The sequence below is a fragment of the Tiliqua scincoides genome, chromosome 7 (genome assembly GCF_035046505.1).
Source record: "Tiliqua scincoides isolate rTilSci1 chromosome 7, rTilSci1.hap2, whole genome shotgun sequence".
Lineage (NCBI taxonomy): Eukaryota > Metazoa > Chordata > Lepidosauria > Squamata > Scincidae > Tiliqua > Tiliqua scincoides.
The window spans coordinates 10,950,962-10,973,881 of record NC_089827.1 but is presented as its reverse complement, the minus strand read 5'-3'; the positions used below and the strand labels follow the sequence as shown (position 1 = coordinate 10,973,881).

General features: G+C 45.1%; 1 protein-coding gene across 3 annotated transcripts in view; it reads right to left on the bottom strand.

Annotated features, from left to right (window-relative positions):
• TSPAN12 (tetraspanin 12) overlaps positions 1-22,920 on the bottom strand; it is an 84,253-nt gene that overhangs the window by 5,681 nt on the left and 55,652 nt on the right. For all 3 annotated transcript variants that reach the window (XM_066633769.1, XM_066633771.1, XM_066633770.1), the window contains 3 exons: positions 20,084-20,158; positions 6,701-6,808; positions 3,198-3,341 (listed from right to left, as the gene is read on the bottom strand). In XM_066633769.1, coding sequence (XP_066489866.1) covers positions 3,198-3,341; positions 6,701-6,808; positions 20,084-20,158 — 327 coding nt within the window. The remainder of the gene's footprint in view (positions 1-3,197; positions 3,342-6,700; positions 6,809-20,083; positions 20,159-22,920) is intronic.

Here is a 22,920-nt window from a genome sequence, read left to right as displayed (position 1 = left end):
ACTTACTACAAAAGTATAACTACTCCAAAGAATAAGGCTGTAAACCCATGGGAGTAAGCCCCACTGAACACAGTGGAACTTACTTCAGAGTAAACATGTAGGATTGTGCTATAAGTGATCCAACAATGCCCCAGCTCAGAACTTGAATAATAACACAGGCCAACACACATTTTGCTTCTTTAAACGTTACACCAATTCCTGGGTATATTTGGGGTGCTGATTCAAAAAATGGCATCCGTTTTGCCCTATCACGTCTAGTTTTGGAGACACGGCATTGCCTCTTTAGTGAATGGTTCAAGCAGCTGCCTCATGAGGAAGCCTACACCATGGCTTCCTCATGAGGAAGCTGCTGGAATCATTCACTAAAGAGGTTATGCCATGTCTCCAAAACTAGACGTGATAGGGCAAAACGGATGCCATTTTTAGAATCGGCACCCCAAACTCAAATCAAACCACCATAAAGTTTGGAAAAAACTTTTCTGACCCTCAATTTTGTAGGCCGGTGTAATCAGCTATATCTTACTGTTAACTATTTTTCACATTTGCTACTTAGTCTATTTGACAGGCTAGCAGTAGAAACATCACCATTAACAATGAAGGACACTAGGATTTGGGCAAAAGCAGGACAGGGAGGGGGAGGTGCAGAGTGAAGCATGGGGTGTATCGAGGCTGGGAAAAGGAGCAGTATCAGGGGCAGCGGTGCACAAATATCCTATCCCCTTCCCAGCTTTGTTCTGCCTTCCCTGGTCCACCTGGACTTGTGCAGGCAAAAGAGCTCTGGGCAGGAGGGCAGGAGGTCTGGTCTAGAGGGTAGAGCCTCCATTTGCCTGAAGATAACATCCAAAGGTTGCCAGCTTGAGGCCACCGTGCGACCTTGAAGTAGCTGACAAGCTGAAGCCGAGCTATTCCATTGCTCTGAGCATGGGAGGATGGAGGCCAGAATGTTGCGACCAGATCAGAAAGAAACATCTGAATGTTGTGGTTTCTTGAAAGATAGAACCTTCTTTCAAATTGTAAAAATCCCTACGGGGATTTAAAAATTGCCTGCCTATGTAAACCGCCTTGAATAAAGTCTAAGGAGAAATCTGAGGATCAAGAAAGGCGGTATAGAAATACCTGTATTATTATTATTATTATTATTATTATTATTATTATTATTAAGAGCTGGCAGAAGTCCAAGTAGATACACTTGGGCAATGGACGAAACAAATGTTCCCTTACTTAGAGAAGTCTTCTGAGACTGCCCCCCCAAAGGATGCAGTGTACATGGCTGCACTGATGGTGGGGTTCATATGATTGGGATGCCTCTGTTTGAAAACCACCAATTCTTTGTGCAAATCCAGGGGAGGGCTGCCTGTAAGGCAGACTGAAGCAGTCACCGAAGGTGGCAAAATTGCAGTGGGCATCTCTGCCTGCTGTCGTCATCACAGCTCACCTGCCTCCTCAGGGCCTCAGCCCACCTGCCTCTATTGCTGACTCAGGTCACTCACCTGCCCCTGCCATCACCATGGATTCAGAGCAAGGATGCACCATCAAAATCTCACCTCATTCATATCAACCCAGTGCCTGCATGTGCTGGTTGTTAATTTCCTAAGGGCGCAATCCTAACCAACTTTCCAGCACTGACCTAGCCGCAATGCAGCCCCAAGGTAAGGTAACAAACATGCCCATAGGTTGAAGAGGCCCGCCTGACTGCCTCCCCACTGTGCACACCACATTGGCACAGCTATGTCAGTGCTGCAAAGTTGGTTAGGATTGTGCCCTAATTAGCTTGTCCATTTGATGCTCTTTTTTCTCTTTCCTACCAAACCATTTTTTTATAAGACAAAATGGTGGGTTCAAGTCCAGTTAATAAGATGTCGAGATGTGTTGACCAGTCAGCTCTCTGAAGACTTTGAAAACGGCTCCGAAGCTCTTGATCATGATAGTGATACTTAAAAAAAAGACCTCCCAAAATGATTAGGATGAATTACCCTTGTTTAAAAAAAAAAAAAAAAGAAAAAAGAGAGCACATGGTATTGAATAAGAAAGTGACAGATCTCTAAGATTTCAAAGGTCATATCCTCCACATCCTTCTGAGGATTCTTTTGGACTGTATGGCAAATGAGAATAGGATCATTTGTTAGATCTCCTATAATTGTTCACTAATAGCTGTGAAGCTAAAGGGCTTCGATGCCATTCAAATCTCCAGATGAAATGTACTTCAGAAGCAGAAAATGGAGAGAAGACGATCAAAGATCAAGTATTTTGTTCCGTGAAAGGGACGGGGCAGCTGGTTTGTGGTGACAAGAGCAGGGCTGGATGGATGTCTTTGGTGAGGAAAGAGAATTCTGAGTTGAGAATGCTGTGGTAGAATTCAGAAGTGGTAGAACAGACTGCAGTAAGAGGGATGCATCGCTCTCATTCTCCCCATGCAAATATTCCTTGCACATAAAAAATAGTGAATGAAGCTAAAGAAGTGGACAGCCCAAACCTATCCAAGATCCACTGCACGGATGCAGTGGTACCAACATGGCTTGCTCTGCATCCCGCAGGGGAATTATGCACGCTGGAGGTCTCCATGAGGTCCAGGGACAATTGTTCCCCTGCCCCGGTGAAACCCCCAACAGTCACAATGGGGCACCTTGGACCTCCATGGGCTAAACAGATGCCATAAGTCCACATTGCCCCATGTCAGTGAACTGGGCCATGGAAGGGGCATAGGATACAGTGTGCACTGCTGCCATTGATCCCGGCCCCTCCTGGGCCTGATCTGCCCATCCCTCACCCCATCATTACCCTCCCCCGCCCAGTTAAACCCTCTTTTCCAGGCCTCCCCTGCCCTGTTCCACCTCTGACACTGGCTTACATGCTCTGGTGCGCGTCGCTCCACGCACTGGTGCCAGCAGAATGGCACAGGCCTTCCTAGCGCTCAAAAAAAAATTTGAGAACCACTGTAGACGACCATTCAAAAATGATTCCCCGACTTCTCCCAAGTTCTGTAGCCTATTCCACCTCCTCACTCTGCTGCATGTCCCACCAGGTCCAAGATGAGGTTCAGGAGCTCACACCACCTATTTCCTCCCACACAGCATGTGGCAGAAGGCTTCCAAGCCTCCCTGAGAACACATCTTCACGACGTATCATTGCAAGCGGCCACCACACTTACAGCAGGCATCTTCAACTATAAGAAGCAAACATGTCCTTTACTGCCTCACCTCCTGGTAAAGGTCACTCAGATCCTCATTGTGTGCCAGCTTGGAGCAGCCTGGGAACTCTCGGACACAACACGAATCGGGAGGCCAATCCAGCTCTGTCATTTCCAGCCAGTCAGTAAAGTACACCACGCCACAGCATTTAAACTGCGAGAGAGAGAGAGAGAGAGAGAGAGAGAGAGAGAGAGAGAGAGAGAGAGAGAGAGATTGCTCAGCTGTGATGGTCTACAGTCATTAAACGCTAAGAAAAAAATCTTGCTTCTGTTCCCCTTCACCCTTGAAGGCATCTCCACGTTTAGAACTTAGTGCAGCCTGAAGCCAGCAGTATTCTGAGCAATGATTTTGCTGAATGCACAGTTTCTCCCTTTGTTAGCGATCCTTTAAAAAAATAAAAAAACCCTACAAACCGTTTGGTGTGGTGACCAGGCCAAAATTAAACCTGCCCTCCTGCATGTCATCCTTCCACTGTAGCTGAAATTCATAAATTGTGCAGGCTGAATGTTATGGCAGCTGGGCCATAACATTTAAAGTGAGATTCCTCTCTGAATAAGTTTTGTGATTTGCAGTCGTCAACCCTATTCTCTTAACCTCAGATCTATTCCTCTTCCTTATGACTTGTCTCGGTAAGCACAGCTCTTTTTAACCACTGGAGCGGATATTAGGAAATCAGAGACTTCTGCGAAAAAACACAGCCAAGGAAAGATTTTAGTAATTAAAAAAAAAACCCATCCTTTCCAAATTGAAATTATGTGCTCTCAACGAAATAAAAAGTCGTAGCATTCATTAGAACATAAAATGAGTATGCAGCCAACAGCTGCTCTAAAAGAGGCCAAAAAAAGTTAGCTTAATGTCCAAAATGGGGAGCGCACCAATTAGTTATGGGACCAGTAATGGGAAGAACAACTTTCCTAATTAAGCAGTCCTAAAAGATTGCCTACAGCCAATTCACGTTTATCCCTTTTTCAAAAGTTAGGATTTGCACATTCAGCAGCAAAATGTTCCTGCAAGTTTTGGCATTCTTTAAAGAAGAGCTTTCAGCAGGAAATGTCTATTAATAAACAGTTATTTCCGTAGCATTGTTGTCAGGCCAAAGTATATCAGCGCTCACCAAACCACAGCCCGTGGGCTAGATCTGGTGCAGCACTACGTCCCTCCCCCATGTGGGCAGCGCTTACTGTTCTGCCTTGCTGCTCACACGAAGCTCACCTGACTGCTACCACATGACACTCTAGGTCAGGTGTGTCAAACATAAGGTCCGGGGCCGGATGCAGCCCACGGAAGCTTTTTATACAGCTCTCAGGTTTTCAGCTGCTGAGTAGTGCTGAGGTTTTACTGCTGAAAGGGCAGCCCACATGAAAATTGGGCTTTTCCATATCTTGAAATCTTGATCTTATGATCAAGATTCATATATTCTCTCTTTTTGTTATTTGCAGCTAATGAGTTCCTAAGTGAGAAGAAGTGCTTATTTTTGGTTATGACCTGTTTAATGACATCACTTCTTGCCTAATGACATCACTTCTAGTCCTCAGAAGGCATCATGAATGCTATGTGGTCCTCCGTATGAAATGAGTTTGACACCCCTGCTCTAGGCAATTGTGTCTGCCCGGAAATGCAGGAAAAAAGCCTGCTGGGGCAGTGGGCTACAAACAGACTGCCTAGAGGATTGCAATCTAGGATTGCAGCCTAGAGGACTGCCTAGAGTTTGCAGCCCTCAGGTGGGCTTCTTCCCAGTAGCGAGGTGGAACGGTAAGAGCAGGTTCGGACGGGGACCGCTTTCACCGTGCACAGCGGTCGTGAGTTTGGCAACCACAGCTCTATATCTTCAGAGCCTTAGCTTTTTCTCTCTCTCTTCAAAAATGTTTCTAGTCCCCAGGAAGCTAGGCTTGAAAATGAATAGTGACAAATTTCAGAAGGGTCGTCATGTCACTCTACTGCAGAAAAACTAACCAAGAGTCCAATCCTATACATGTTTACTCAGAAGTAAGCCCCCTTATAGTCAATGGGGTTTACTCCCAGGTAAATATGGATAGGATTTCAGCTACAGCCTGGTAACATCGTAATGGCCAAAAGATTTATTACAGCACAAACTGTCATGGGCTAGAGTTTCATTATATACTTTGTACAAACTATGGACACAGATAGCACTCATTAAATTAAACAATAAAATGTAGCACTGAAGCAAGATCACTTCATATAAGAGACAATTGCGTCCCATTATTACGCAGCATCAAATGGAAACAAGAGTCAGTGAAAAAAAAGAGAAAATATCCAATCTGAGTGGGTGACATCCATGCCCAACCAGTACCAAAAGACAAATCAAGCTGATTAGTGTACATGGATATCAAACAAAAGGACAATTACTTGTTCTTGTCTGTCAATCATCCCAGTGATTTTCACTTATTAAGTAGTAAAGTGGCTGCCACCAAACAGAGGTTTACTTTGGTTAAATCCTGTACATTTTCTCTTTTATCTCTAATTATAAGGGCCAGAGCCCTAAACGTTTAGCGAAAGCTGAAAATTCAGGAAAGAGAGATCAGTAACTGCTAAGGGGGTGAGCCTGTCCATTCTCCTCTCCATGGCTACTTTATAACTTGGGATTTCTGGATATAGACAGTAGAAATTCCACCTTCAAATCAAGATACCAGAGAACAAGAAAGATTACTATACAAGTCAACTTGATCATGTCAAGCAAATTGGAATTTTTTTCCAATCTATCTTCATAAAATTGACTGTGTTTCTTAACACTGGAGTAGCTTTAGAGGGAAAACAACTTAAAACTCGTTAATTCTATATTTTCTCTTTTGGGTTCATTGTGAAGCAAATAGAGACTTCTCAAAGGCAGCCAGGAAATGTTTAAATAAACAGGAAATCTGTGCAACAGTGATAGATTTCAGATTTCAACCAGGGCAAGAGAATGACAGGCATTTAAAGTGCTCTTTTCCTGCACATGAACATATATCTGCATTAATGGTTTTTACCTTGTGCACTTCCATGCTTTTGGTATATAATACTTCATTCTGTTTTTTTCCCTTTCCTTAAAAAAAAAAAAAAAAAAAAAAAAAGAGCTCTGTGTTCTTCTCCCAGCTAGGGACTAAAAATATACAAGTCGGTGCTGTTCTCCCCATCCCTTAAGAGGCAAGAAATAGAATTGGCCACTTTACAGAACAGCAGTCCATGATACAGTACCTGCAATTGTCTGAACAGACTTTTTCAGACTCTTCCCAACCCTTCAAAATTACACTTTCCTGAAATTTCCATCCAAAATCCAACTCCGGATATTTAAGTCAGCATTTAATTCAGAACCTCTTGTCTTCGTGTGAGTAATTTCCTCCAGGCACAAATTCAATTCTTCATTCTTGCCTATGGGGAAAGCTGATCCCTTTTCCTTAAGAACCTAAAAACTGCCACCTTGGGCCAGATGAAAAGCCTGTCAATCCCCGTATTCTGTTTCTGACTGTGGCCAGGTAGATGTCTCCAGTAAGACCCATCAACTGCTTGACCCTTACCTCTCGCTGAAAGAAATTCCAAGCGTGAGTTAACCACTGATATCGAGGTACGCCATAGTTGATCATTCTAGCTTTTAAAGTGACCATGTCTGCCCACTGCACAGGGACCTGACGAAAAAGATCAAACATTGCAAATAAGTAAAAGATATGTGGGAAGATGACTGAGAGACGTGGACCGAACTTTACGCAAATCACTTAGAACAGAAGTCAACAGCCCGGAAGCTGAGGAGCAATTCACAGGATCCTTTTTTATGGTGGAACTGTTGCCATGAGGTGTCATTTACCCTCCATAGCCATATAGTAAGGGAACCTTATGGAAAATACCCCTACATCAGTGTTTCTCAAATATTGGGTCAGGACCCACTAGGTGGGTCAAGAGCCCATTTCAATTGAGTCCCCATTCATTACAATGTGTATTTTATTGTTCATCTATTAGAGCTGGGGTCTCCAAACCCCGGCCCGGGGGCCAGATGCAGCCTGCGGTGAACCTCTATCTGGCCCACGGCCAGCCTCTGATCTCCTGAGGGCCTTTGGCCCAGTTAACCAAACCCAACCAGAGTTGTGCTTGTGCGGTGAGGGGATGGAGGTTCATTTAAGTGTGTGCTTTATTTCTTGGGCTGTGTTGGTGCTTGGAGAAATCTTGACATTTGAGCCCATTCATTTATTCACTCATGTAAGTTGTATTTATTTAAATTTTATATTTAATTTTTTTCCTGGCCCTCAACACCTTGCCAGATATTTGATGCGGCCCTTCAGCCGAAAAGTTTAGAGACCCCTGTATTAAGGGACTTGATGCTGCATTTGGGGAAATGCAACAGAGCTGTACTTTGAACAGGCTGCTATGTATGTGCTTCAATAATGATAGTCAATGGGGTTTACTCCCAGGTAAGCATGGGGTTTACTCCCAGTAAGCATTGCAGCCTTTGGGATGTTTGGGGAATTTTTTTTAAACAGATTAGCAACTGCTTGAGAGGGTTAGGAGAGTTCTTTATTTTAAATGAATTTTTAAACTTATACTTATTGTAAACTTTTAATATACTTAATTGATTTGATTTTGTTGTATAGGGGAATGTTAAAAATTTTCCTGCTTGAATGTGACATCATTTCTAGCTTAATGACGTTGTTTCTAGTGGGTCCTGACAGATTCTCATTCTAAAAAGTGGATTCAGGTGCTAAAATGCTTGAGAACCACTACCCTACATGCAAAGACTGCAAGTGTCCGGGTTCTGAAAAGCAGGGCTGAGTGTTGGTTTTCGCAATGGAGTAACATGATTTTAACATGGAGTTTCCGCTCAAGACAACATTCTTGTGAACGCTAAGGGAGAAAAGTCACACTGAGGTCACTCTCCTATCTCAAAAATAGTTGCACAACACAGACCTAAGTTTGACCCCTACTTCTACGGATAATTAATTGCAGGAAAATATATATTCTTGTTCCAACCATGGCTCTTTTTTTATTCATCTTCCAAAAAAAGCACATAAATGCATATACAGTGGTGCCTCGCAAGACGAAATTAATTCGTTCCGCAAGTCGTTTCGTATTGTGAAAATTTCGTCTTGCGAAGCGCAGTTTCCCATAGGAATGCACTGAAATTTAATTAATGTGTTCCTGTGGGCAAAAAAAGTCAGAACAAAGTCAAATTTGGTTTACAAAGTGTTTATTAAGTGCTCTTTAAAGGCATACATACTGTACAGAGGATTTCAAAAATTTCAAGCACAAAACTTCAACTTTTTAATTTTAAAAATTAGTCTTGCGAAGCACGGCCATAGAAAAAATTTGTCTTGTGAAGCACGGCATAGAAAAATTCATCTTGCGAGTCACCAGAAAAAATCGCAAAAACACTTTTGTCTTGCGAGTTTTTCAGTGTGCGAGGCATTTGTCTTGCAAGGCACCACTGTACATGAAATCATTACATTTTAGGGCCTTACTTTTCAAATTTCAGCTGCAATTACAATTGTGCTTTTATTCTGGTCAAAAGATCTGACCACAGAATTCTCAACACAGTAAAACACACACTGATTTTGGTGGCCTCACAATGAGAAGACCATCTCAGTGGCACAAAGTTTTCATTTGTTGGTAGCCGTCACGCTTGCTGAGCAGACACATTTCAAGCCTGCAACGTGCATTTGGGAAGTGCTGAAAAAGTATTTCCTTTCTAAATTTTTCCCCCAAAGTTAGACTATTTTTAGATGTTCAGCCTGATTTCTCATGGCACAGAAGGTGACCCCCATCCATTTATGAGCAACAGTGGTAAGCATGATATTCCTTCTTTGGGCATGGCAGTCCTTTAACAGCCTAATCCTTCCTAAATTGCTGTTGCAGTGGTGCCAGAACAGGCTACGCTTCATCCTGCAGGGGATTGCCCTGGGATAAACCCCAGCAGCTGCAATGGGTCAACTCAGAGCTTTGCCAGAAATATTGCTGGGAAAAGTCCACGTGATCCATGCAGGCGATCAGGACTGGGAAGGGGTTTGGAAATGGCATGTACTGGCGCAGCCAATCCTGCCCCCTGCTGGGCCCGATCCATCCACTTCCATCCTCATTGCCACTCTGTTCCACCTTCCCCTGTCCCATTCAGTGCCCTGTCCCTCCCTGTGCCTACACTGGACATACTTGCTCTGCCGGGCCTCCCTACAACCGCCAGCACAGGCAGGAAGGCTCCAGCCTTCCTGTGAGCATGTCTGGGCCTTGTGCTGCCATGAAGTGGCAGGAGGTCTGGTCTAGAGGATTGAGCCTCCGTTTGCCTGAAGATAACATCCAAAGGTTGCAAGTTCGAGGTCACCGGCACCGGCAAGACCCTGAAGCAGCTGACAAGCCTAGCTGAGTTATGCCAAGTTATTCCACCTGCTGTTTGGCTGCTGTCAGCCTGTGTGGGAGGAAAATGGAGGCCAGAATGCGATACCAGATCATTAAAGATCCATCTGAAATGTTGTGGTTCTTGAAAGACAGAACCTTCTTCAATTGTAACAATCCCTACTGGGATTTAGTATAGCCTGCCTATATAAACCGCCTTGAATTAAAGTCCGAGGAGAAATCTGACGACCAAGAAAGGCGGTATATAAATACCTGTATTATTATTATTATAAAGTGCTTTACGGTGCTTTTGTGACAGCGCTGCTGGTGGAATATGTGCTCCTCTGGTGCAAGCTCTCCTTAGGATTGGGCCTTTACAGTTACAGCAGAAACTACGTAGTTTTCAGTCTTAAAGTTAACCACTGATTAACTTTCAGCCAACTATCAACAAAACACACTGATACAGTCCTGTGCAATTTTTTTATTTCCACATTCACATTGACAACAGAACCAATCTTATGGCTTGATGTGCCTTGATTGGCAGAGTTCTCAACAATGGTCAAGTGCTGGTTCCTTAGGTCTTCCTCAATGTATTTGATCCACATTTTCTTTGGTGCTGCCCTCTGAACCCTCCAGTAGGGAGGTCTCTCACACCAGAAGAGCCGGTGTGGCAGCTGACTGGTGTTCATTCTGCAAATGTGGCCAAACCATTGTAGTTTGCATTTTTGGATTTGTTCTTCAACTGATGGCTGATGATTGGACCATATCCAAATTGTCTTGTTACAATGGCGATCATGAAGAGAGACACCCAGGATCTGTCTCAGGCATCGCATTTGGAAGACCTTGAGCTTGTTCATGTCTGATTTGAGAAGAGTCCATGTTTCTAATCCATATAGGAGAACGGACAGGATCAGTGTTCAGAAGAAGCAAATTTTGGTGTTGATGGAGATATAGGTCTTCTTCCAGAGGCACCAAGGCAAATGCTGCTATTTTCAATAGGGTTTCTTGTTCTACTAGCATTTCCTACCATCATTGTTCCTCTAGTGAATTTGCATGCATGACATGGCCAAAGAATGTCATAGTCTCAGAATTTTGACTTCCAATGACTTATCAGGTTTTGTAAGGTTTAGCACTTCTCTGTTGGTTACTCTGGATGTCCACGGTTTATGTGACAATTTTTGCCAATTTTATGTGACTCGGTTTTGACAATTGGTGTGTTTGCCACAGTGCAAACACATCAATTCTTCTTCAATCAGCCAGTCTTACTGTCCAACTCTCACACCTGTACATCATGATAGGGAAGACAATTGTTTGCCTTTTGTATTTAGGGTGATATCCTTGCTTTTCCAGATCTTATTCATGTTGACCACTGCAGGGCAGACCAAAGTTCTCCTACGTTTGATTTCAGGTACAGAAGTGCCATCATGAACAACTTTTGGTCCAAGGAAGATAAAATCCTGGATTGACCTCAAAACAGGCTCTTACAAAACAGGTCCTGTTCCGAAAGGTATTTCTGATAAAATAACAGAAAAATACATTTGTGAGAGATGTTTCATTCCTCCACTGATTTCGCACCAGCAGTGAACATGGTATTTTACACAAAATGAGAGAGCGGCAGCCGGCCCCAATATGCTTACAAGCATTCTAGAGTCCGAAGGGAAGGGAAACCGAGGCAGGAGCACGTAGCGGAAGAAGATGATGCAATTGTTTGGGCAGTACGTACTCAAGTGGGTTACAGGAAGGAATACAAGATGTTCAACGAGACCAGCTGACGAGAATGGAGGAAAACACTCTGGGCCTGCAATCCTAAGCACACATATCTGGGAGAAGACAATGCCGTTTACTTCTGAGTACATATGTCTTGGCTTGCATTGTAAGGTTACAATTCTGCGCATACTCACTGGGGAGTAAGTTGCACAGAAACACAGTGAGAATCGTTTACACGTATCACTGAAATTATGGTGCCACACAAATCAGCAACAAAAACAAGCAAAGGTTGTTGTTATTAAAACAACACCTAGCGGTTACATTTAACCTGTAGCACCATCAACCCATAAGACGCTCAAAACTCACAGAGCTGTCATGACAGCAACGCGAGCTATTTGTACGGAAGGATGTGAAAAATAAAGGATGCAAATAGGAAGGACGGTCAGACAAATGTTTGTGTCAATCATCTCAACGTTGACAGTCTCCTTGTGGACCACTGCCTCTTGTCACTGTCTGTCTTTTTGAGTATTTTGGCCTGAGGTGGTGTAGCAATTATGTGTGTTGACACATCACCTACGGACGCGCATTAATGGCCTTTCAACCACTGACAAGTGAGAGCTGATTTCCCATTATGTGAACTCACCCGAAGCCTATATTCTTCATGGCTGAACATCAGAAGCTGCCTTGTACCGAGCTAAACTATTGGTCCATGTCGCTCTGCATTGCCCACACTGACCAACAGCAGGGTTTGAGGCAGGTGACTTTTCCAGGCCTACCTGGAGAGGATGAGGATGGAAGCTGGGACCTTCTGCATGAAAACCTGATACTCTGCTGCCGAGCTCTAGCTCCATTCCCAGTGGCTGTAGACAAAGAGCTGTAAACGTGGGGGCATTCTGACTGACAGGCTGAGAAATGCCAGGATTAACACACAGACACTCCCACACACATTCAGAGTGCAATCCCATGTGCTTGCTCGGCTGGTGCAGTGGCTGCTGCACTAGCCAAGGGTGTCACAAACGAGTCATAAAGCATGTTCACGGCACCCAGAGAGTAGGCTGCACTGGCAGGGAGGCCTTTGCCACCCAACCAACACTGCAGTCCAAGACTCAGGGCACCAGTGCAGACAGATAAGGCACTGAATGGGGCAGGGAGCATAGGGTTTCTGGGCAAGAGATAGACGGAACCAGGGGCAGGATCCACCATATCCTAACCCCTTTCCTGGGCCTGTTGGCTTTACAAGGGGCTGTTCAGACTTGCACCAGCTGCTCAGATTTAAACCTGCTGTTGCAGATCCAGTAGCCCCATAGAGCAGGCTAGGAAAAATATCCCCTTACCAAGGGCTTTTCAAACTGGGGCGTCGCGATGCCCCAGCCTGTGGACCCTGGCCTCTGCCCCCTTAAGGGGCAGGGGCAGCCTGGAGGCAGGGAGGAGGCAGCGGCGCGATCCCCAGGATCGTGCCACTGCCTTGCACCCACCCCCACTGCCTCCCCCCCCCGCAAGAACTTACAGTGGCTCAAACTCTCCTGGAGAGTTTGAAAACCACTGCCTTACCCCAAGGAGATCTCCAGCATCCTCCTAACCTGCTTTGGATACAGTGCAGGCCATGTAGCCTGCCTGGACCAGCGTACCTTAGGATTGGGCTCCTCAAGTTCTTACAAGCTGCTTTCCTGCTTAGTCTGATCTTGTACCATATGCTGGAGAATGGAACACAAGAAGAATATTTGTTTTCTCACCACAGTTGGTTGCTGTACCGAAGTGGGGAAAGTGGACACTATCACGCTTCTCATTTATATTAATTGGGCCCCTGAAAATGAAATATCACACCGTGACACAGAGTCAAATTAACCTAAGGAGGAAGCTGGAAACTGTGGATGCTCCGTCTGCTGCATCACCTAGAGGATATTTAGCCACAGCTGCAGATGGAGCTAATTGGGCAGCTCGGTTCCCTTGCTGGAATCCTTCCAGTCTTTCCAAAGATTAACATATGTGAACTTGGAACTGCAGGCCCTGAAACCAACTTTGCCATCTAAGCAACGCAATTAAAATCTCTATCTTGAATGTAAATGGAGATCCCCACAGATGCCTGATCGTCTATGAGTTGCTCTCGTGATGACGACTGCTTGTCACCTCACACGAAACCAGCACAAAACCCTAAATAAGAGACATATTTTTCATAATTGCAGGCTGGCATTCTCCACCTCAGCTCTTCATGCAAATTACGAACAATTTACACGAAACTCAGATTTCTGGATCCACCCCTCAAACTAAGTCATTTCCCCACATCTAGTGTAAGGAGTGTAATGATAAAAATATGTGCCCACAGATTATATATATTACAAAAAGATAATATATCTCTTCTATCAGAACTAGAAAAATGATTTAATGCTAAGGGAATATACTTGGAGTTCCAGAAATACAGAAAAATGTGTGTGATTTCATGGATTTGTAATCAAGCATATCTTTAAAAAAAATGCTTGATTTTTCAGTACATTACCATTCTTGTAGTAAGTTCCACATCTGACCTTCTTTTCTAAAAAGTTAGGAGTCACTCTTTGTTTTCAGTCTTATATGTGTGGAATATTAATAATCTAAAACACTGTTTTTATTCTGAGAACTATCAGAACTTAGAAGTCAGACTTGCCATACAGAGAGTCTCTCAGCAGAAATTGGCCTCAAAGGGGTGAAATGAACCTTAAACTGCAACAAATCACATTTTCAGGGCCAACATGTACAACATGAACCAACAGAGGCTTCAGGCATCCTTGCAGCCTAATGCTGAGATAGAACCAAAAAAAGACCCAAACTGGTTTCTGCCCTGCCAAGTGCAGATCACACTGAATCTTATGGGGGAAGCTGCAAGGCTGGAGGTCTTCTTGGGGTAAGCCCCAACTGCCTCAATGGGGCAACTCAGACCCATGCCTCTTAAATAGCTGGTGCAAGTCCACATTGCCTAATGTCAGTGTACCTAGCCTGGGAAAGAGGATCAGATACGGCATGCACCGCTGCAGTTTGTAGAGATGAGCAGGAACATATGTACAGGTGGGCTCACGTTATCCACAAGGGTTCCATTCCAGGAACCCCTATGGATACCAAAACACGTGGGTGATGATGACATTTGTGGGTCTTGGGGCCTTAGAAAGTCACTGCCCGTTTTTGGGAAAAATCGGAATTGACATTTAAAGAGCTTTAAATATCACTTCAGGTTTTTCCTGAAAATCAGAAGTGACCTAAGGCCTCCTGAAGACCTTAGAAGGCATACTGGGGTCTATGGAGGCGCATGTGTCCTCCACAAGCCTCAGAACACTCTCCAGAGGCAAGCACTTCAGGACAATAAACCAAGGCAAGGAATGCATCCCAGGAAACAGTCCCCTTGCTTCATGTCTGCTGGGGGGGGGGGAAGCTTTTACAGGGAGGTGGGATGGTAGGTCATTGTCTAGATCAGGGCTCTCCAGACACTGGCCCGTGGACCGGATCTGGAGCCCTGCTGAATCCCTCCCCCATGTGAATGGTGCTTACCATTCTGCAGGGCAGCCTCTCATTCGTGCTACAGAGCACCCCTGACCTTCATGCTCGCTTCACGCTTCTGAAGTCTTCCGCCCCAGCTGGATTTGCACCCAAATTTCTGGGCATGCGCAGCTGGCTAGCACAAAGGTCGGGGGTGATCTGCATCATGAACGCCTCCAGGTGGAATAGTAAGCACCGTCTGCGCTGGGGATGGTTTACTGGCACGCAGCTGTCTCCACTTTGGAGACCACTGGTCTAGATAAATCACAACTATTATCAATAACTTCGATATTCTCCTGTATGAAGATTGAATTCAAACTCTGCTCCATCATGAAGTCTGGCTCTCTGGTAAATCATGATCTCTCTTACATACCTCACAGGGCTCCTGTGAGAGGATGAAATCCATTAACCTCATCCTTAACTTGTCTGGTGGATGGCAGGATATAAAAGCCCTTCGTCCTTCTACAGCATACTTACACACAAACAAACACTTTCCACTGTCCCGTGTTAAAAATATATTGATTGCAATACACACACAAGGGTTGTTCATGTCCTAGCCCAGGGCTTCCAAACTCTGGCCCATGGTTCGGATCTGGTATGCCTGCATAATGATCTTGGGTATGATCTTACCCAATCTTATGATCTTGGGTAATGGCAAAGCCTTACCATTCCACGCAGCATCCTCCTATCTTTGCACCTGATCTTTGCAGAAACTTGCACCCGGTGACTGCTTTCTCTTGTAAATTGGGGTGCAGAGACTTCTGGGGCAATGAGTAGTGGACGTGGTTGCCCGGTTCGGGTTTCTGCAAAGATAGGAAGCTGCGGCGCAGAATGGTAAAGCTTTGGTACTGCCCCACTGCGCCTGAGATTGTTATGCAGGTGCACCATGGAGCATACTGGTGGCCCTTGTTCTAGGCATTGCCCACTGCAGACAGTCCAGTTGCAGGAGTATGGATGCCAGTGAAACAAAGAGGCGTCTCAGTGCAGGTGAGCACTCTGCCTGGTCCACACTTGACCGACAGACCATATGGCTTACGCAGCAGGATGTCTGCCCTTTCCAAAACATCCTGCATGCAGCTTCCCTCCATTGGGGAGCTTTTCCTGAGCTCTTACTGAGCTCTTACATTACTGAGCTCTACCTCATCAGAATCCCAGGGGAGGGCAGAGGTGATGGGTGGGTAGGGGGAATGAATGAAGCTCGTATACGTAGGTCCATTTCTATTCTGACATTTCAGCAACATCGTTTTCTAAACCATGGTTATATTTGGAACAGCAGGCTCTCGCTGGAATCCAGATAGCAAGGGAATGCATGTTGATGAAAACTGTTAGCATGTAATTTCAGGTGGAAAAATCGCCAGAAATTCCTTTAGTCCCAGTGCTCGAAATGAACTCTCGTCGTCTTTTTTCATGTACATATCTATGCAACGACACAGCAACATAATTTCTAATACGCTGGCTGGTGTTGCAAATGCCAGTGTCTGGGGTATACCTTGGCAGTTCTTTGTCACTCTCTTCATAAATATGTACCAAATGGAAAATGAGAAGGGAGAATTTTAACAGCTCGTGGAACAACATACTGGCTTGTTCCTTCCACAGTGGTTTTAACTATTTCCCCAGGCAAGAATTACATGTACAGTTTGAAAAGAAAGAATTGGGGGGGGGGAACGTTTGCTACCTGAAGGCAAAAACTCTTACAAAAGAGTTGCCATTTTACATACAGTGCAAGCATTCAAGGAGACACCACGAAGGCTTCCCAGCAAGTTCTGCTGAACCTGTGGAATAAACACAGTGGCCCTGGTCTAGATACATTAACTGTATCTAGTAGTCCTGACCCTGTGTACACCAAACTGAGGATTAAGAACCACTAGCAACCCAATCCTAACTCACGCTGGAACAGCTAGGCCACATGGCCTGCACTGCATCCAGCGTTAGTCGGGAGTCAACAAGACCAGGGATACCCAAACCCCGGCCCTGGGGCCACATGCGGCCCTCGAGGTCTCTCAATGCGGCCCTCAGGGAGCCCCCAGTCTCCAATGAGCCTCTGGCCCTCCAGAGATTTTTTGCAGCCCGCACTGGCCCGACACAACTGCTCTCAGCGTGAAGGCAACTGTTTGACCTCTTTGCGTGAGCTGTGGGATGAGGGCTTCCTCCACTGCTTGCTGTTTCATGTCTGTGATGCAGCAGTGGCAGCAAAGGAAAGGCCAGCTTTGCTTTGTGCAAGGCCTTTTATAGGCCTTGAGCTATTGCAAGACCTTCATTCATTCATATAAGTTCATCTTTAATATATTCATTTATGTAAACTTATGTACATTTATTCAAATTTTAAATGTAAATTAATTCTTTCTTTCCCTGGCCCCTGAAAAAGTGTCAGAGAGATGATGTGGCCCTCCTGCCAAAAACTTTGGACACCCCTGAACTAGACTATTTTTCCCATTACCTCAGCTGACGCCCCTGGCAGCCCTATGGTGTTATTTGGATCTCCACAAGCTAAATAGAAGTCCAGGCAGCCCAATGTAAGGCTGTCTGGCCAAGGAAGGGAATTACGATACAGCAGAAGAGGTTTCCACCAATCCCACCCCCCTTCCAGGCCCTTTCTGCCCCTGTTCTGTCCTCCCTCTGCCCTGAAACTCCCCCTTCCCACCTCCAAAACACCCCCACCACCCTCCCCCAGGCCCTGTGCTGCTCAATGGCATACTCACCTCCACTAGCAGGGCCAGGGTTCCCTGCCGGCACTGCTTGCTCATGCGGTGATGTGAACATGCTTTATGGCCAAAGGTGCAGATACGATTGCGCTCTGAACTTATTGGATTTACTTCTGAGTAAAGGTGCACAAGATTGCACTGCATGCTTCACTTTAAAAGCACCAAGAACTTCAGTTAATTGTGACTTATGTGTTCTATTTGTTGCCATTTGGACAGTGCAGACTTTTGTCTGGAGAGGGAACAAATGATTCTTTACTTGAAAGAGACTCCTGGGACTGCCCTCCCCTTCAGGATGCAGTGCATACTCTAGTGGTGCGGCTACATTGTTGTGGGGGGAGATTTAGCTAGGACTGGGCTGTTCAGGTCACCTTCCTTACTAAAACGGTTTCCCATCATCCTTTCAGAAGGCTAAACTCTTGTGTATGCAAGTTTGCGTCAGTGAGACTCAAGGGTTAAAGGTTTAGCCTTCCAAAGATAATACGACACATTTTCGGAGCACATAGAAGAAGACTTGACAGAAAGATGGAAGTAAGTTAAGAGAATCCCCAATCAGAGATCAATCTGAAGTGGTGCTCAGCTCAGCTCAGCCCTGAATAATTTGGTACATAAGAAGATGGCAACTCTGAACTCTCCCTTTTGCTGAAGAGTAACCTATACACACATGGGAATAGATGACAGATCATCCTTTCTTCTCCTCTCCCGGTTTTTAATTACAGTTTGTTCAACAACACAAATGAGAACATACCAATAAAAATACAGGACATTTACTCTTAATTTTTTTTTTACAAGACTTTTTAAAAAGGAATCAAAATGTGATCCTAAACATAAAAACACCCTTGGATAAGTAGAATCCTAAAGTTCTATTTACAGCAATTTTCAACCACTGGTGCAGCAGCACATTGGTGTGCTGCAAATGGTCCACAGGTGTGCCGCAGGAGCTTGGGGGAGGGTCATTTATTAGCAGGGCCATTGGGGGGGTGTGAGCCCCCAACCCCAGCAGGCAGCGCCTAGAAACTGATGGTGTGGCTTGACAATTTTAGCGGCTTGTTCATGTGCCATGAGATGAAAACCGTTGAAAACACCTGTTCTACTAAGGGCCCAATCCTATCCAACTATCCAGCACTGGTGTAGCCACAATGCAGCCTTAAGGTAAGGGAACAGATGCTCACATATCTTGAGAAGGCCTCTGTGACTGCCTTCCCACCACAGGTTGTAGTACAGTCCCCATGGACACAGCTGCACCAACACTGGAAGAGTGGATAGGATTGGGGTCTCTGTTTAATAGGACTTGCTTCCAAGTACATATGTTTAGGATTTCAGCATAGGTTAAGCCCTAATTAGTCACTTCCCTCTCTGTTCAGCAAACTAGTCAAGGGATGGACAGCAGTGCACTGACTAGCCATGCCCCCTCACTGATGTGCTAGGCAGCATATAGGTGAGGTCAACTACACATTCAGGGTTGGTCTGTAAAGGCAGACTCATGGAGATTTTCTGCACAGAAACTAAGGTTGCACACAAGCAAAACAAATTGTGTGTGGAAAGCACTTGTCTTTGCAGTGGCATGGAGAATCTTGGAAGCACAGCTAGCCAGTACGTTCCCATTTACAACCCACCATGCACACACATAAGCATAGCATCTAAGTAGTGGCTTGGTCATGTCGTGAGAATGGATGATGGCCGGATCCCAAAGGATCTCCTCTATGGAGAACTCATGCAAGGAAAGCGTTCTACAGGTAGACCACAGCTGCGATACAAGGACATCTGCAAGAGGGATCTGAAGGCCTTAGGGATGGACCTCAACAAGTGGGAAACCCTGGCCTCTGAGCGGCCCGCTTGGAGGCAGGCTGTGCAGCATGGCCTTTCCCAGTTTGAAGAGACACTTGGCCAACAGTCTGAGGCTAAGAGGCAAAGAAGGAAGGCCCATAGCCAGGGAGACAGACCAGGGACAGACTGCACTTGCTCCCAGCGTGGAAGGGATTGTTACTCCCGAATCGGCCTTTTCAGCCACACTAGACACTGTTCTAGAACCACCATTCAGAGCACGATACCATAGTCTTTCGAGACTGAAGACTGACAACCAACCTAAGTAGTGCTACACAGAGAAGATCTTCTAGGTGGGGGTCCTTTTGAAAATTATTTAGCTGAACTTTTTAGTTTAACGTTGTGGTTGAAACTCTTGCAGCGCAATCCTAACCTGCAACGGAGTAGACAGGATGACTGGGCTGCGCTGTATCCAGCACAGGTTAGGAGGTGGCTGGAGGTAACCTCGGGGTAAAGGGATATTTTTTCCCTTACTCCATGTTGAGCCCCAGACGCCACATGGGGCTAATTGGACCTGCACCAGCTATATCGCTGGCACAAATTTGAGCACCCTGTGTAAGGCTGCCAGGCCCTGAGGTTAGGATTTGGTGCGTCCTGCCACCACTGATCCCAACTCCTCCCAGGCCCCATCCGCCTCCTGTTCCACCCTCCCCCCACCTAAAAACATTCTCTCCCTGCCACCCTCCTGCTACCCTCTTCCACCCCCTGCACCAGCCTGCCCGAGCACACATATATCCCATCAGGGACTAGATTCAGTCCTTCCGAGCCAGTGCAGCCTGTGTCAGCTCAAGTGACAGTCAGGATTGCGCTCTTAGTGTCACATTTCAATTCTGAACATTTCTCTTTCTCACTCACCATTATTTCCTGTTCGTAGGTCCAAACACCACAGGCCAGTTCAACGCAGAATATGACAAGCAAGCTTCCAAAATACTGTGGAACACAAAAGAGGGTTACTTATCATTTCAAACTGATATGAACTCAGGAAAGGGGAAACAAAGGAACCAGACGTCACTTCAGAACACAATTTGTTCATATTAATTTAAATCAGAAAACCAAAAAAACCGCTTTCAAGAGGGAACATATGAAGTGGCTATACTTTAGAGGGGGAAAAGAACATGGAAATGAAGCTTTGGACCACTTTAGCAAAATGAAATAAAGTAAAACTATTGCTCTATTATATATTGACAGATATGTGAGAAATGCTGCTGGGTGGAACTAATTTTGAAGAACTAGTGAATTAATGAGAGAGCATCAGAAAGAAAGTCCTCAAAAGGCCAATCGTCCGATATAGGAAAGTTGCACTCTAACAGCCCATGACTATTTAAAAGTAAGCCCCACTGTTTTCAGTGGGGCTTACTCCCAGGAAAGTGTATATAGGATTGTGACCTAAATGAGGAATTTAACCCAACATGCCCTGCCACATGCAGAAGGCACCATTTGCTCACCCGAGGAGATATGCTACACACTGAACTATAATTCTGGACAAAGAGCATAAAACAAAGAGCATTAGTGGTGGTTGGACAAGACCTCGCGTAACCTCTTGTGGAAGCATGACAGCTGCTACAGAAGCCACCTATATTGCACTCTGCACACTTTTGGGCCCTATTGTACAATTGCTCCTGCTGAACGGTCCAAGGACACCTCTGAGAGTTGTGCCTCTCTTATACATTGGGCTCGCCACGGATTTAACCAACCACAGACGGAAAAGGTATTAAAAATTTTTTTTCACATACCCTGCTCTGGTTGGCAACCTTTTGTCTTGAAAGACTATGGTATAAGCCTACAGCACCTGGCATTCCCAGGTGGTCTCCCATCCAAATACTAACCAGGCCTGACCTTGCTTAGCTTCTGAGATCAAACAAGATCAGGCATCTGCAGAACATTTAAACATTTACCCTGCTATAGTTTCCCATCATTTCATAGCTCTCTCTAGCTGCAGCACTTGCCTCATGTGTGCAGCTCATGCAAGTTTGGGTAATTTACACAAGTTTAGGCCCTTAACGCATTTTCACGCAATTTACTGCGCAATTTCCACCATTTTCTCAGCATTACATATGCTAACTGGAGCACCATGTATTCTGGCATCTCTGTGGGGTCCCAGAATCAAACCCCTGTGGACACAGAGGGCCCATTGTATTTAGAAGGGAGAGAGAGAGAGAGCGCAACCGCCACTGTTCTCCCCAGCAAAGCATCATTCGCAAATGTTGTTGCTGCTGGTTCCTTTGTGTCTTGTTGGTTGAAAAGTTTGAGTTTCTTGGAGGCTATAATGATGTACCAATAGAGCTAGTGTACAACTGTTCAGTTTCCTTACAGCTCCATCCTATGGAGAGCGAGGTGCACCTATGTTTATGAAAATCTATAGGGCTAGTGCACCCAATACTGCACAAGTACAGCTGCTTTAGGCTCTCGTGAATCCAGCTCTATTAAAAGTTGCGTACAGTGACACGAGGGTAGTTTTCATGAATAGGGATGAGGAGGAACTTGGAATGGGCAGCTGATGCTATCAGTTCCCTACATTATACTGTGTGTTACATAACCAGGGCTGTTCACTTTCAAGTAATACTTTGGGGATCAGGTTGCAAAGCAATTATATATTGTACAGCAAATTAGAGTTGGTCCACAATACTACGTTTTTGGCAAAATGCTTTAACAATTTAGTCACCACCACTGTGAAATCTGCCTTGGTGGTGCAAACCGCAAACTAAGATTCTGATTACGAGGAACAGCGAAACATTTCACATCCATTATCTCAGTAATTTGGCCGTTATCAGCATTCGGGCTGAGTTATAATTGCTTGCCTGGGGATGTAATCCTAACCACACTGACAAGGGAGGGAGCACCACTGAACTCAACGCCACTTACTTTGGCGTAAATCTGTTCAAGATTGCACCGTTCAGCCACCTACTGAGTTGATGGTTAAAGTGAGATTTAAACCAGCGACATCCTGGCTCACAACCCCGTTCTTAATAACTATACTCTACCAGCTATGAAAAACATAGGTTTAAAAATGCAGCTTCAGTAATTTGCTGCCATGTTAGGATAAACAGAAGAAAGAATTTGGATCAGTTTCTGGTTCAAGCTGAGTACTAGAAGACCTGAGTTGGCAGTCAACTTTTAATAGAGATATTGGCATGTACCTTGTGTTCCTTCTTTATGGCTTAATATTATTGCGTGTGCGTGTGACACACACACACACCCACACACACAGGGTGGCACTGCTTCAAGTATTGCTTGTCCTCATTCCTGCTGTAACTATGTAACTTATATATATAAGTTACATAACCTGTAAGCCTCTTGGGGCAGGGACATATCTTTCAGAGACTGTAGAACACCAGGTACATTGATGGACCTATATAAAAAAATAAATACAGGTCCACCCTGTTTATCTGTGGGTTTGGAACCCACAGATTTAACTCACTGAAGGTTTCAAATTTGCAGTGGAGAACAGAACCTGAGCTCCTGGATGTGACCAGAGGTGTTCACCAGTTGCATCCTGTAGGCTCTCTGAGGCCTGCAGAAGCCACGCGTAGCCTCTCTGGGCCTCAGAGCATCTCTGAACATCTCTGGTCACATCTGGAATTCATATTGGACCATCCACAGATTTGTTTATATGCAGGTGTTGGTATCCAGAGGAGGTCTGGGAAAAGATACCCCATAGAGGTCCAACTGTAATAAAAGAATACCCTTATCCA